The following is a 16082-nucleotide window of genomic DNA, read 5'->3' on the forward strand; positions in this document are numbered from 1 at the left end:
TTTCTTTCTGTTTTACAAAAGTTTATTGCTGCAATCAACAATCCCTCAAAACCACGACACAAACATAATCACATACATTTCAATAGGAAACTAAAGAGCCAACCTGCTAAAAGTGAGATAATACTGAGAAAAGTATATAAACATACCTAAAATAATACAAAACTATACACTTAAGTTACAACATTTTTTTTTGTTTACCAACAATCATATTTAGCTGCTATAAAAGCAATGAAGACTGCAAGTTTATTCTTCAATTTTCTTTGTTGGACACTCCATTTTGTAAGAGCCTCTGAGAGCAGTGAACAATCTAAACCAAAAGGAATGCCACTGTGATGTCATCTGTTATTTGTCCATGTACTTTTCAGTTTTACCTCTGTTCAATGCTGTGAAGTGGAACCGCTGCTAAAAGGCTTAATGTAACTGAGGTTTCGTAAACCCTCCTCCTGTATCACATGAGGCCTAAAACAACAGGCAGCTCCGTTTTGTAGGACCAGCCAGGGAAATGTGACTTCAAGTGAAAGGTAGGTTGAAATAGAAAATATTTATATTACACAACCACTTTATTATTTTTTTTGCAACATAAAGTAAGAAATGGAAATAATTAAAAAAAACCTTTTTTTAAAAAAAAGCACAGATATCCAAATGAATACATACACATCAAACATAATTCACATTCAGTGGTTTGGAAAAGGAATACACAATAAAAAAGAACTAGAGCAGTATTTCAGGATCAGTTCAATGCCTGCAAGCAGTCAGCAATTCATTTTATGCAAGTAACACCTTCTTACGAAGAAATTAAAAACGGAGGCCTGGTAGCAAATGACTGTAAACATGTTGACTCTGGGCTTCCAAGTCATTTCCTATCTCAAACTCCTCTATTAAGTTGTTTAGTCCTTTGAACGATGAGTTTATTGTGCAAAATACCCTTAATGTCCCCTTCAGATCATCAAGCTAACTTGTGTGTACATTTTAAATGATCTAATTTAAGAAAACTAAAAGCTTTAATACATAGAAAAGTTATTCTTGACTGTCTTTGGACTATACTTGGTGTTAATACATAGACAGTACAAGCTGAAACAAAACCAGCTGGTGACTGCCCTTGTATCTACTGCTCCTAACAATAACACATCAGTTTGAAATCCTAGACAGCACTTAATATAAGCCAGTCCTTCACAGACAGATGAACAGAAAATCAATCTGGATGATATTCATATATGATATTTTCAGTATACCCCCCATGGTAACATGTTAATGTTAGACATCCTTGGAGCACGTTAAAGTACATTTACCTTGGAAGATCTTACAGTTCATTAAAAAATAACTAGCATAGGATAAAAGACAGACAGAAATCATGGTTCTTACAAATAAAAAAAACAAATGAAAGACCTAACTTTGAGTTTCTTTCTTGATTATAACCAAGCCTTTATTTTCTTTCAACGTTGTGTCATGTGTCATACCTAAACAGTGCACCCTCACAAGAGAGGATTTGCTCCCTTTTTCCCATGGTTTTCCATTGTTTGGAATGTTTTTCCATACATATCTATGCTTCACCCCTCTTTTTGGATTGTACGGCACTGTGTTATACTTCACTCAGTTGTTACCTACCACGCTACACAACAATAACATTTGAAAAGGGCAATAAGGGCAAAGCCCTTGTGTCTTCTCCAAGTGTCCAAGTATGCAAAGCACGTCGTGGGGATGCTGAAGAGCATGTGAATGGGTGGGAATGTACAAAAGCAACATTACATATGATACTCCTGTGATTTCAATTGCTAAGTGTTAGTTGCATAAACTTCAGGTAACTTGGACGAGTGCCGTATATACACAAAAACTGTGCGCTTTCAAAATTATTTTCTCAATAAATACAACAAAAGTTATAAAAAAATATGTATCCAGTCCACCTGTACACAATACACAGTGAAATACAAAACATTTAGCTATATGATCAGTTTAACAAAAGGGTAATTGCACTTTTAAGATGCATGTAGTCTAACTGCCCGAAGCATTTTTGTAGAAAACTGTTTCAGGTCTAAGGACCGGATCACAATCATATTCCTACCTTTTCAACAAATGGGAAGATCATTACACTCTGATCTATGAAATTACAAAATACGCCTGGATCAAATGTCATGCATCTGCTATTGCATCACTGATCTCCACTTCTATCTATACAGTCTTTGTGTAAAATACCAAAAATTCAAAATGGGAATTTTGTTAGTTGTCACCATCTGGAATGTACTGTTCTTTAAAGTATGCATTATCTTGCTGACAAAGACACCTTGAAGTTCTTATTTCTCAGTTGGGGTCGGCAAGTTTACCATACAGCTAGCCGCGATTCCTTTGCACCTATTTATCGCTTACAATTCAGACTCAAACCCCACCACTAATAATTAAACAATCGCACAAATGAAAAAGCAAGACAATTAATACAAGAGATGTCAATCATACAGTATAAAACGACTGATTTCATCAGCAGGTTTGCATGATACTGATGGAGAGAGTTGGAGCAGAAAAGCTTAACTTGTTAAATCAGTAGAAAAATGAGTGTAAAAAGTTTACATTCTTTCAACTTCAAAATGTTTGTTTTTCCACTAGTTTATTTGCTTTTCGGGAATACACAGACCACAACCTGCTTTTAAGGGCTAAACCTTTTTTTTTTTTAATGTGGAATGCTTATCTTAGTGTAAAATTACCTACCTGCTCCCTTTTTTTAAAAAAAAATCAAGAATTCATCCAACTTCTACAATGCTGAGTTACAAAAATCATGGTATAAAAGGAGAATTTTGAAACTGAAACCTTTTCTCAAGTTTCTTTTTCCATTTTTAGAGAACACGAGTATCGCGTAGAGGAATGGCCAGAAGAATGCTTGTATGCGTTGTCACAGACTTAACCAGAACTTGAGCAAGAGCATCTCAGAATTTAAAGTTCAGACAACAGCAGTTAGATGGCAGTAGTTAGATGTGTTCAAGATCTGGTGTACTGATTCACACTTATTAGCTGACGCAGATAAACAGGAACAAAAAAGAACCTGGTCAATTTTGTACAAGACTGTGAGCCACAGAATGTCCACCCAAGCATAAGGAACAGTTGTTCCATCAGGAATGAGAGGTTAGGTCACCGTAACTGTTCAGACATGTAGTATTTCCACACTGTAGTCCTCTGGCTCTGTGTACTGGGAAGAGTTTGTGTCTGACAGGTGTGGAGCCAGGGCCTCTTTGTTCTCAAAGTTTGGCTCCATTAGTGCAGGCTTCTCGAAAACTATCTTTTTACAAGTCTCTGGGCGATTCTGCACATATATTACTCTATTGTATGCTTTCAGTCTTCTCCACAGTTGGACGTACACCTTGCACTGTACGTACATAAACACCAGTCCTCCAGTGAAACCGATTGCTACCACCACCAATTTTGTCCAAAAGGGCCATTCCAAAATACCTGCAATAAAAGTTCAGAGGTAAAAGTTAAAAACTGGCAGCCTCTACAAACAAATAAGACTGACTTTAGCTGCAACGGATGTACTGTATGTGAGCAATGGTGACGCATGATATTTCAATCGCACCTTGTATGCACACTTGAAAACATTTTCTCAAAAGGCCTGGCTTGACAAGTGGAGGACAAACATGCCATGTAACGCCCATGAAGGGCCAAATGATACAGAAACTAGATTTACTTCAATATATTTAGATTAAAAAATCTTTCCAATGGACAAAAATGTGTGGGACCACTAGAAGAATAAGGTCCAAAACAAAAAAAAAGTAATAATGACAAAAAAGCAGCCTTTCGTGATCTGTGGATATCACAACTAACAACAAAAAGAGGTTTACTTGACTTAAAATGGCACTGTATTATTAACCATATAGAACAGATGGTTAATTATGTACAAGAACAAGTAAGATGATACAAATGTTATTAGAACAACAGAAAGGAGCAGAAAAGACAGAAAAGCGCTGTTAGCTCACACTCAGGCCCTGCCCTGCTAATGAGATCACAGTGGTCTGGACATTGCCATAAGCCTTCCCAGATACCTGAAGCATTAGAATATCTGAATCCCAACAGTCTGATCTGGTAAAAGCATTTTATAATCCTCACCAGGCCTAGATCTTGACCTGTCCAATGACCTATACAATACCTCAACATATTGGTTTATTCAGGTAATGACAGGTTGTTTAAATAACACTGCTTTGAAGTAAGAAAAAAATCTCAGTATCAGTATTTTTTTTAAATGAGCTTTCAAATATTTTTGAAACCCCAGTGCCTAAAATTGTTTAACCAAATGACACTGATACAAGATGTCGCAAATCCAGCTTACAAGGTTTAATGAGCCATTTCATCCATGTCTAACTGAGACATATGTCTAAGTCAGGGGACTATAACAACAGTGCATGATAACACCCAAATCTGGATGGCTTGTTACAACTGATTTTAATATTCTAGCTACTGCAAATCAATGAAACTCTGCGAGAGCAGCACAATTGTGATATAAACAAAGCTCCCATTTCAAATAATCATGGTGGTTCATATATATTTTCTGTATACAGTATACTTAATTGGTAGATATTTTCTTTAACCCTGCCATTTCCTGTTACCACTAATATTAGCATTGTCTCTAAAAAAGACAAAGAACTACATAAAGGCTCGGTTATGAAGTTTTAAAATTCTGTTTTTGTCTTTCCTGAGTGACTGCTTTTGGGATCCTCTGAGACACATGAGCAACATGCCAAAATGGTATTTATTTTTTGCATTATTTTGCAAAAACACCAATATATTGATTACACTATATTCTCAGCGATGCCAATTAAATGTGCATGTGTATGAAAAAAACCTTGTATAAGCTCACCATATTTCAAACTGAAACTGTTTTTCAAGTTTTATACTCAAAGTAAAAATTTAAGTTAAAAAGAATTACCTGGGATTCTTCCGGCTGCATGGTTAAAAAAAGTTTTAGTTATAATGTATTACCAAAGAAACATTGTGACCATAAGAATACAATCCGATACATAATGTGCTCCTCTTATGATTATTGATATAAGTAATGTAAACTTAACTATTAACACCTTTAGTTTGTGCTGATGAATTTCCAATATCCACAACAACCTGATTTTTCCAGTCTTTGGAAATCATGGAAATACCTGGTCAGATCAAGGGTAAGCACCTACTCAAATGGCAGTATCAACAAATGTGATTTACTAGAAAACGCCCTTTGCAGTCAGACCCCTTCAGTCTCCGAGGCAATTTTGTGCACTGAACCTCCGGTCAGGGGCATTGTTACTCAGAGTAGCTAAAAGACAAGTGGCTTGAAGTGGGTCAGTACCTGCCTATTCTTCCTCATTCTCTCGTGTGCGGTCATGGGTTTTGGAAGACATGAACAGCCAGCATTGGATATTCCAACTCAGGTGGTATTAAAAAAAATCTTTGCAGATTCAATTGTTATTCTTAAAAGATTAATATACCCAAATAAAACAATTCATCTTATCAAGTTCACAGGGCCTTGTTCACAGAAGGTTAGAAGTGATAATAAGCATGTAAGTGCCACTTAATGAATAACTTTATTAACCATGCAAAGTCGTCTGTCTTACCTATGAAAGAACATCAATGTAAACTTTTTCATGTTGAACATGCTAAACAGATCTAGGTTTATGTAAATATGGAAAGACAGAAGAAATGGGGAATGATAAGCACATGGTATTCACAAACATGTCCCAGCTGTGAGATCTGCCCGATTTGCACATGCACACATTTGAACTAGGGAAAGCTATAATATATAATTATACAGATATAACGGGCTGAGATCATTCTTACAAAAATGTGACGTGCAGAATGAATGGTTTATATGAATAGGCAAGCATTTAGGGAAGGAAAAGGCACCATTATCAAAGCAGAGATGAAGAAGATAGTTCTGGTGACAGAAGAACAGCGGCATCCAGATTACATGATGTATTATAAAAAAAAATATCTATTTTATATTCTCCTAAAAAGAAATCACTTCCACCTGCCCACTCTACTACACTTTCGCGTGGTCTCAATTTCTGCCCAGTCCTTTATAATCAGAGGTAGATCATTATTGCATTTAAAACACTATTTACAGGTAGCCTTCTGATAAGGACCATCTTCACATATGACCTCTGCCTAACACACAGGTGGAGCTATGCTAATTATATCAAAATTTGCAATTCATGCATGAACAATAGGCACTCACCCCCATGAATACAAACTTGTATAATCAGTATCTCATTAGATATGAATCCACATGTTTTTTGTGAACATTTACAAAATCTTTGTGAATGAGGCCCTGTGTGTCTAAATCATCTTTCCCTTTACTTTAGCACATAACTCTAAGGAGTATATCTTTCTTTACCAGAAGGGTAACCAGAAGTGGTATACCATAGTCAAAACCTTTTAAGGGTATTTCTAAAAAAAACATTAACCAGTCTTCTTTCCCCCTTAGTCCAAAGACACAACCTCCCTCTCAGACTCTGGGATTGATTAATGTGGAAAGATGTTGACCAAAGAATCCACAATGCTGCAACTTCCAACTGGGATGCAAATGTTTCACCCGGGAATTTGTATTGACATTGTCTAAACCAAAAAAACAGAACAGTCTAATATCATTTTTTTGTGCTGACCTTTGTTTCGAGGGGAGCTACAATATTAAGATCATGTGCAGCTTAAAATGGTCCATGCGGCACAGATAGAAATTAAAACGGACCATGGAGCTTTGAAGGAGGTTTTAAAACCTCTCAAACACTGTTTTTTTAGATGCTCATCAAACATGTGTCACTCTGGTCACTTCAACATCACAAGATAGCCTGAGCTGAAAATCACCACAATGATGGGGGGGGGGGGAGAGTAAGTGAGTGATTCTGTAGAGAACACCTCTATTTATCTTACTATACAACCAAAGGAATACCTAATTTTTTAAAATAAAACCTCTCAATTTTGTCTTTACAGTAGCTACCACTGAATAAGAAACTCCACTTTAATAACGTGTTTGGGCATTATGTAAGGAAAGGGACAGTGCGCACTGAGCATGCAGGGTTTAGGTGCTGTGGCTTACAAAGCTCAATACAGAGGTTACAGGTTCTTCACACTTCTCACGCACGGACAGCGAGACAGGTTTGGCAAAAGGCACCAAACTGTACATACCACTGGTCTGACCTTGTTTTATTTCCTCGGCGGTGCGGTCGATGAGCACATAGAGAGACCACACCACGCAGGTGATGGCGATGATGTGGAATGTCACAGAGCACATGATCTTCCTCCTCTCGCTGGACGTCATCTGTAGCTTCTCCCACTGTGAGGATCGGCCAGACAGCCTCGTTAACACTCCCCTTAACCAACCAACACTCTCGCGTGTACCCTCAGCAGTGACAGAAAAGCCTGTCGATGGCATTTAAACTGCAGATGCAGAGGAGACTGGACAAATGCCTCAGCTGAATCTACCAATCTGACAACACATGACCATGTGATTAAAAAAATGTGAATCAGTGCTGATGATTACCTACTGTATTTATTTTACAGTGGTAATGTATTATTCACTATGCCACTTACAAGAGCATTGTTAAAAGGGTTACAATTGAAGCAAATATTCTTAGAAGGTATTTTGCCATGCTGGAATTTTTTTACTATCTGTTGAACATTTGGGAAAGCACTATATAATTAAGCAAACTTAGTACTGTAAGTCTTACGTTTCATGTACTGTATGTAAACCACAAACAGCATTCACTATATCAGCACTTACTAGGAAGTATAAACACCCGACCCACCCAGCACTAGAACATTCAAGGAAAAGGGGAAGTTTGGGTTATACTGTATACTTTATTTCAACAAAAATATTCTTTTGTCAGGATCAGAGTGAAAAAGTGAAAGCAGAATAATAAACAGAACCAGATACAGAAATCTGAAGTATTGCAATGATCAGAAAGTCATAACCTACAGCAAACTTACGAGGTTCTAAACGTTTCCTAAACCGTGATCTTATTTAAGAAAATATTAACAGCTGGATATCGCAGAGCTGTGTTGTAAATATAGTTCAACTGATTACATTCTGAAATACCCCTTTAACACAAGTGCCATGATATGCAGAGACATAAAAGTCTTTTGATTCAATACATTGAAAGAGAGATAAATATGCTTGTGACAGGCAGTCAGCCTAGATAATCACCTAAGGGGAACCAGCTGCTAGTCATTAACTTCCCAGTCCCTGTCAGCTGGACTCCTAGATTTAAACAAGTACTTCTTACTCATCAGGTGTGCGAGAGAATCACAGAAAGTTTTCACTGCACGCCTGGTCTTGGAGAAAGCCACAGAACCAGGACCAAGGTTGAACCACCAAAAGACAAATTTTGAAGATTTGAAACAAGAATTAAGGAGAAGAGCTGTTCAACTGCCTGACTCTGAAACGGTGGATTTTTCCACCATTTCAGAGTTGGGTTTCTCTCAATGCACTCTAATAACTGTGAAATATATATTTATACATTTCTAAAACTTTGATTCACCATGCATTTTGCATTCTTATTGTATTAAATGTAAAGAAGAGTGAAAGCTCTGGGAGGAGACTTTGACAGAGGCATGAGAAACTGACATGACCAATGATATAAATCACACACTTAGAGGACTGGTATTGACTACACATTAATGACAAGACACAGATGGAAAAAGGATGCCGATGCTGATAATATTTTCTCTACTGAGCCTAAGATAGGAATTCATTCTAAAAATATTTAATTCATTTTGAATTTTGATTTTATACTTGGCACCTCCCTCCCTTAGCTCCTCCTATAATCGTGTCCATGGTCTGTTTTTGTGCAGTACTTATCTTTGTTCAGATGGATTCCCGTAATGCACAAAGGTAATACAGATTGATTTTAATCAAATTACTTTCATCAAAACCTTTCTTAAACTTCTGAAAGTACATTTGCTACATTAAAATAATTATGCTATCAAATGCAATTCAAACAGCACTAAAAAAAGCAGACAACCTCATTCAAGCAGATATCATATGTCAGATACAAAGGGTCTTGCAGATCCATGCACACCATACAGAAAACATCTGGTCTCATTACACAGCTGGAAAAGCCAAGGAACAGGGAAGACCTTAAGGGGCAACAGATTGGTCTGATTTTCTCCAGCAGCAGGAGCCATCAGATAACCAGCAACACCATTTTGAAGTGTTGAGTCTTTAAGCGATGACTATAAAGTTGACTTCCACAGATCTGGCAGGAGGGCATGTTCATTAAACGTAACGTACTCCGCTGGGACACACAGGCTATTAAAAGGAAGCCCCTTATCAGACTTCCTTTTTTCATGTCGTTAACGAACAAAAAAAAAAATGAATATGTTAAATTCTAAAATGATAAGCAAAGTGTTAGACCACAGCTCTCCTGAGAAATTTTTGGAGTTTTTTTCCCCCCCAGACTTTTACTTACTTTCCGTAAAGGTTTTAATTTGGTCTCCATGATGAACTCATACTTGCAGAGCTCGCAGCAGCGCGTGTCCGAGCTCTTGATCCACTGCTGCAGGCAGGCCTGGTGTACGAAGCGCAGGCTGCCCGTGCAGTGACAGGGGGTGATCAGGGGGCTCTCGTCATCTCCTTCACAGTGACAGATCCTGGGGGAGGACAGCAGTACCAACATGTTCTCAGCAAACCAACACTGGGGACCATCAAGCGTACAGGGGTTTTGGCTCTTTCCTCCAAACGACATAACAGAACTTGGTTTGTCTTCAGACCCTGTACTGGTTCAATTTATCACACTTTGGGACTCAGTTTACAGTATATGTAGAAATCATGTAAGCTATGAGTCAAGATGGATGTTGCAACTTTGTGAAAAACAGCAGGTATCGCCCCCCGTCCCATCATACTCAAACAGAAATTATGCCTGAAAGCTGTCTGACATTTGACCGATTTGTTCTACTCAAGAGGTACCTGTAGACACACAATCATTTACGTATTTTTTGTGCATTTCCCCATGAAATTAAACAAAATTAAGTCCCAGAATGGAAAAGGCTGCACAGGCAATATGGGACAAACAAAAATGAACACAAGCAAAACGCCTGATACAGAAATCAGTGTATTTGATACAGTATGTACATTTGCGGGGGAGTTTTACAGCCTTTAACTATTGCACTTACTGTATTTATAACCTGAAGCTGAATTCTGTTTCTTCAGTTCTGCATCTGTCACTTCTGTGATGCTATAGAAAAATACTCTACTTTCACTTTTGTTGTTATGTTCCATTATGTTTAAGTCTCCTTGAAAAGATCATGCTCCACATCAGCAAGGTTTCTAAAGCATAATGGAATTGAAATTAAATATGACATTGCCCCATAGCCTTATTTTTTATGCAGAATTTGGATTTCTCATTAATATAATCCAGTGTGTGGTAAAATATTTTGGAAAGAGTTGTGGCATAAAAAAATCAAGTCCTCACCGTAAATGTCAGCTGGAGATGGAATTATTGTTTCTTTTTCAACTTGACCAGATCTTAGTTTTACACCAAACTGCAGTGCATTACTTTGAGAGCAGTACAGTACATCTAATAATAACAATGCACATTGCTGAACAGGGTTTACTCTGAAGATGTTGCCAATGAGGGTGTAGCAGGGGAAAGGGAAATGAAGGTGGAAACAAACCTGAATCATTTCTTCAGCAACACAAAATATAAAAGTACTTGCAATAACCCTCTCATGTACACTTGAACACAACAATTCTTTGCAGGACCAGGCACTTTGCTGGAACAGATCATTGCTGCATAGATACTGTGGGATGTCTTGTCTGCACCTTTAAATCCAAATATATTTTTGGTTTGTATAAACAGCCTCTGGCAAATCACCTGTAGGTACACAGTAAACATTTCTTGAGGAACATGTGTTCAAATACACTATCTCATCTCCAGGGAAAAGTGGAGTGCTTCCAGTGTAAGATAAGAGAGGTTTTAAGGATGAAGGGATAGACCTGCTGAAATGGGATTAGTTCTGCTGCTCAGGTGTTGTTCAAGCTGTGCTTGCACCATATGGATTAACCACAGAAGTTAAATTTCTGAATGCCTACAGGCAACTGTAAATACAATAAATGCCAAAAAACACATCAATATTGAGCATTCTATGTAGAGACAGTTGCTTTAAAATATGGCTAATTTATCTTTTTATACTGCTTTCTGAATGATCGGAATAAATGAGGTCAGAGCTTAACTTTTGCTTTAAATTAAGACATGCAGAAAGTACATCATCTAACAGACTTTAAGCTCACTAAGTACTCCCTATAGATACCTATGTAATTCTTCATAAAAACAATCCCTTCATATTTTTCCTGTTTTGTATGATTGGATGTGTACTTTAGTTGTATTGTGAGTAAATGAAAGAATGGTACCAGTGAAAAAAATGTTAAAGAAATTTGAATGCAAGCAAAGTAATTGCATCTCCATGAAGCCTTATTTTAAATTTCAGTGACCATGATTATCAAACTGGCTCAGAAAACTGAGAAACAATCAGATTTATCTGTTTTTACAGGTTTTGAAACCATCAAAAGTACCTGAATGTATTTATATCTAGTAAAATTTAAGCACAGAAGTACATATTGTAGTAAGCTAACAATGCAGTTCACCTAATATTGTTCAGCCACAATCATGGCATGGAAACCACCACCTCTTGCTGATTTTTCCTTTCTGTAGAGTTGGTTCTTCAATACAAGTTTTAATTTCAAAATGATTTTTTCTGTAATACTGACAAGAGAATTCATCAGGTGTTATAAGATAAAGTGAAAGATGAAGTGTCAGAATTCAAAAATAGACTTTGGATCTTTACATGAGCTGTAATTCCAAGTGTGAAATAAAAGGTGTGTGCTACACAAAACTCACCTATTAAACTTTATACTTCTGTATTCAAAACTTGTAATCGATAATTAATACCTGTGTAACAGCTTGAATTGCTGGTTTCAGCCACAGCCAGATACTGTATATCTCTTGAGGTGCTAATTGCTTGTGGCCTTTAACCCTAATGAAGTGCTTCTTTCATCTAAAGATGCCTGAGGAAACTGAAGCTGGTAGCTAAAGGTTCAAGGGTATTTCTTGTATTTTCTAATGATGCTAACGCACAGCAAAGCCACCATAGGGTTTCAATAAGCCACAGCTCACAACTATTAAAACCGAGGCCACATTTCAAATGTCTGAACTGACCTCCAGAGAAACATTTTTACACTGTTAGGATGTGTTTCAGGGAACTGCTGTGTATTTCACAGGAGCACCAACTGAAAGCTTTCAGTATGAGGAGCAAAAGGTACAGAGAATGGCACAAATTATAGAAGCCATTCTACATTTATGGCATTTCATTAAAAAGAATAAATTAAGGGCTTGTGCTTAAAAGCAAACTAATTGAATCCTCTTGTCTAGTGGACAACAGGGATGGAATGTCTGCTTGTGTTGAATGCAATTTAATGTCACAGATATGATGACAGCTTTAGGACTGCAAATAAGACATTTTTTACCCCCACAAAAAAAAAGGTGTTATTGCCTGGGCTTTTGTGTTAGGTTTCATACGTCTAGTTTCTAGATTGCAGAGCAAAGGATTTTTTAAAAATCCATGACCTTAACAAAATAAAAATAATAACCACAGATAGTATTTGCCCCAGAATCATTACCAGATTACCAGAATCACTTAATTGATTCTCTGGTTTCTTTGCCCTGTCCAACACAATGCCAGCCTGATTTACAGGCATTCCCAAATGCACATATGAGCACAACCACAATAACAACGGAGTACGAGCTACAAACTCAGCATCACTATGCTGATGCTCAGTACATAAAATGGGAAACACTGAGCTTGATGTTGCTACTTATGAAGAAGAGTTATTTATTGATGTAGACACATCCAGACTCTTGGGAAGCTATAAAAAAGTTAAGTAGAAGGTTGGGATGTACCACATAGTTCAAATAACTTGCTTTGATTTAAAATCTTCAATGTTAAAATTGTACAATGCAGAAGTAAGATCTCATTTGGAAAACCATATTCAATGCTGGTCAATATGATATACAAAACCTATTGCTACTCTGAAATCAGTCCAGAGAAGAGTGACCGAGAAGGTACATTACTGGGCACAAATGAATATCCTAGACAAAAAGTAGGGAACAATTTTAGCTTTGAACAGAAAAGACTACGAGGGCACCCAATAAACCCAGGGCCACCAGTGGCTCTGTGGCTAAGGATCTGTGCATGTGGCTGGAAGGTTGCTGGTTCATATTCTGCGGCCGGCAGAGGAATCCTACTCTGTTGGGCCCCTGAGCAAGGCCCTTCACCTCAGCTGCTCCAGGGGATCCTGCGCTCTGACTCCAAGCTTCTCTCTCCCCGTCTGTGTGCCTGTGTGTATCATGGAGAGCAAGCTGGGGTATACGAAAAGACAAATTCCTAATGCAAGAAATTGTATAGGGCTAATAAAGTGATCTTATCTTATACTGATCTTATCTAAACTTCATGCATTGACAAAGTTAACCTAGAGGACTTCTTCAGAATGAGCAGCGACACACGAACCAGAGGACGCAAGCGAAAACTACAGGGAAGTGTGTTTAAAACTGAGAACAGGGAAACTTCTTTATGGAAAATGTTGAGGGAGTCTGGAACAAGCTACCCAACCATGCTTTTAAATCTGATCCTCTGGCCACTGCCAATGTCTGGATGAGCTCTACTTAAAAACCAAATGAGCTCAACGTGCCAAATGGCTACCTCTCGTTCATGAGTGTTCTTATGTTCTTCTGATTTTGAGTGTGTACCCTACAATGGACTGGCATCCTGTACAGGGCGCAGTCCCGCCTAGTGACTGCTGGCTTAAATAATGCAGGTACTGAAAATGGATGGATGCTCACAAGTGCATCTCAATGTCAATCAGAGGCTGCCGGGCAACTGAAGGATATATCATGTCCTTAGAACATACAGTAACTGACGATCGGTATATTTAAGCAATTACTATTTTATATACAATATCTGAAAAAGTCAGGAATAAAGTCAAGCTTGCATGAAACAAATGAAAAAAAGTCCTAATTTAACTTCAAACAAAAATAAAAAAAATTCCAAGCTACTTCTTGAGAAACATTTGATGCTAAATAAGACCAACAAATTGAGATTACCATTTTTACATGCTTGGACACCGACTATGGCCTCCTCATATGCCTCCATCAGTCTACTGAGTTGATCTTTATAATTAATTCTCATCGCTGATACATTTCTATTAAATTTAAATCTCTAAACCTTGCCTTGTTTTATTTAAATCAGGAATGGCCCCAATAATCTTGCACTGCTGAGCCCAGTCAAGACAGAGTTCAAACTAGATATTAGCAGGGTCTGGAAAAAAAGGGCATTAGTCCGGTGTCTGGAAAAGATGGATTGCTCATGCAATCCCTAACATGATAACACACAATGCCTGAAGTTATTTTAAGCTGTTGCTCTTTCATCACTGATCCCCGGCACTTGAGATATTATTAATCGCAGTTAATATTGAAAGCTGTCGCTTCCCACACCATGACATTTTGTACAAACGTGTGGGATGGCTTTACGAGAGTGTGCTCATGCATACCTCCACTGAGTGGGGAACAAATGCCCCAAGATGAACCTCACACTGATAGCAGCACTAGACAGAACAAAGACATTGGGACCTTGGCTGTGAAAAAGAACTCGGTGTTCCCAGTCCAACGAGAAGCATGTTGTGACTAAAGCCAGTGCAGCTTCACTAGTACAGCGGATCGCTTATGGAAACTTTACACGAAGGAGCAGTCGTTCTTATTCACATGAAATGATCACATCAGCACTATTCCCTGTAAGACTTTATTTGGTGCACCTGAAATGGATGCATTTGCATGAATCAATATTTAAGTGATGTTATCGTGATTTCTGCTGCTCCGTGATTTAGGGTCTTGTATTGTTCGCTTGATTCTGCAACCAGAGTCCTTGCTCAGCAAAATCCTAGACATCTGGCAGACACCCCAAAATCAACATCAATCCAACTTACCCAATTCTCTACTCATAATACTACAGACCATTAGCCTCTTCAGTTATGTATTTACAGGCTGTTATCTCATCGCCATTCAATTCCCCAAAACCAAGGCTACATCTTACGGTCTTACTGTATAAGGATTCTCCACGAGGCGACAAACTAGGGCACCCCTCTGGGGCAACATACTTTCCTAAGTACACATTCAATCCTAGTTCATTCTACTCACAGCCTCAGACTTATGAAAGTGAGTGATGTCCTTTTTATTTTCCTAAAGTGGTGGAATTTTGCACACATATCTACATCTTTAAAAAACATTAGGCAACTGCCTGTAAAATGTACAGAATTGCTGGAGATGTGTTCTCGTAGAAACTGCTGCTTAAGGGGCAAGTACAAGAATAACATGCTCCTCAATTTACAGCAAAGTAATTCTTAATCTGTTTGTGAGGAAAGAGAAAAATGGCCAATCTTCACTTTTTGAAGATGTGATGTTAGAAAATTTAATATTTCCTTTCAGCATGTCATTTTTAGTTTGTACTGAGCTGTCAATGTTACTGTCAGTTACTCTGCATAAAGTCAGGAGCTTTTAAAAGCCTCAGTGCACAGCACATAAGTGATAGATTAGGGGAATATGCAATCCATCATGAAGCTTTTTTTACTGATGGATATACATGCAGACGACAGTAACTGCTTTCAAAACAAGCACCCAGGAAGGAAAATGGTATATTTTTTTTCTGATATTTTCACACACAAGAGGAAAAATACACACAATACTTGTAATTCTGAGTATATACAGGAGACACTTAATGCACAGCCTTTGGTATTTTTAATTGTTTAGAATACATTTTCATTTGCATTGTGCTTCATATAACATGTTTATATAACATGTGTAGCTCATTCTTAAATCACTCCCTAAATCCTGGCTTGGATTTCTGTGTGAACAAATGTTCCAGTCTGTAACGGCACGATGGCCAAAAATGTATGTAAAACTGGACCCTATGCAGTAGCAGGTTAAATATCCAGCACGGGATCTGAGAGAGAGCCTGGTGTACTTAGCCAAATCGTAGAATCCAGAATCGTAGTGGTGCGAGTTACAGTACCTGTCTTTTCAAGA

At 37.8% G+C, this 16082-nt stretch overlaps 1 protein-coding gene across 12 annotated transcripts in view; it reads right to left on the reverse strand.

The window, feature by feature from the left end:
* Positions 1-16082, reverse strand: part of marchf8 (membrane-associated ring finger (C3HC4) 8) — a 93702-nt gene continuing 77620 nt past the window's right edge. For 6 of the 12 annotated variants that reach the window (XM_088635401.1, XM_088635400.1, XM_088635399.1 and 3 more), the window contains 4 exons: positions 9423-9603; positions 7141-7288; positions 4904-4918; positions 1-3432 (listed from right to left, as the gene is read on the reverse strand). In XM_088635401.1, coding sequence (XP_088491527.1) covers positions 3128-3432; positions 4904-4918; positions 7141-7288; positions 9423-9603 — 649 coding nt within the window. In that variant the 3' untranslated portion in view covers positions 1-3127. The remainder of the gene's footprint in view (positions 3433-4903; positions 4919-7140; positions 7289-9422; positions 9604-16082) is intronic. The other 6 variants (XM_088635403.1, XM_088635411.1, XM_088635404.1 and 3 more) reach the window with 3 other exon arrangements.

This window comes from Lepisosteus platostomus, chromosome 6, assembly GCF_059453375.1.
Source record: "Lepisosteus platostomus isolate fLepPlt1 chromosome 6, fLepPlt1.hap1, whole genome shotgun sequence".
NCBI classification, from domain to species: Eukaryota; Metazoa; Chordata; class Actinopteri; order Semionotiformes; family Lepisosteidae; genus Lepisosteus; species Lepisosteus platostomus.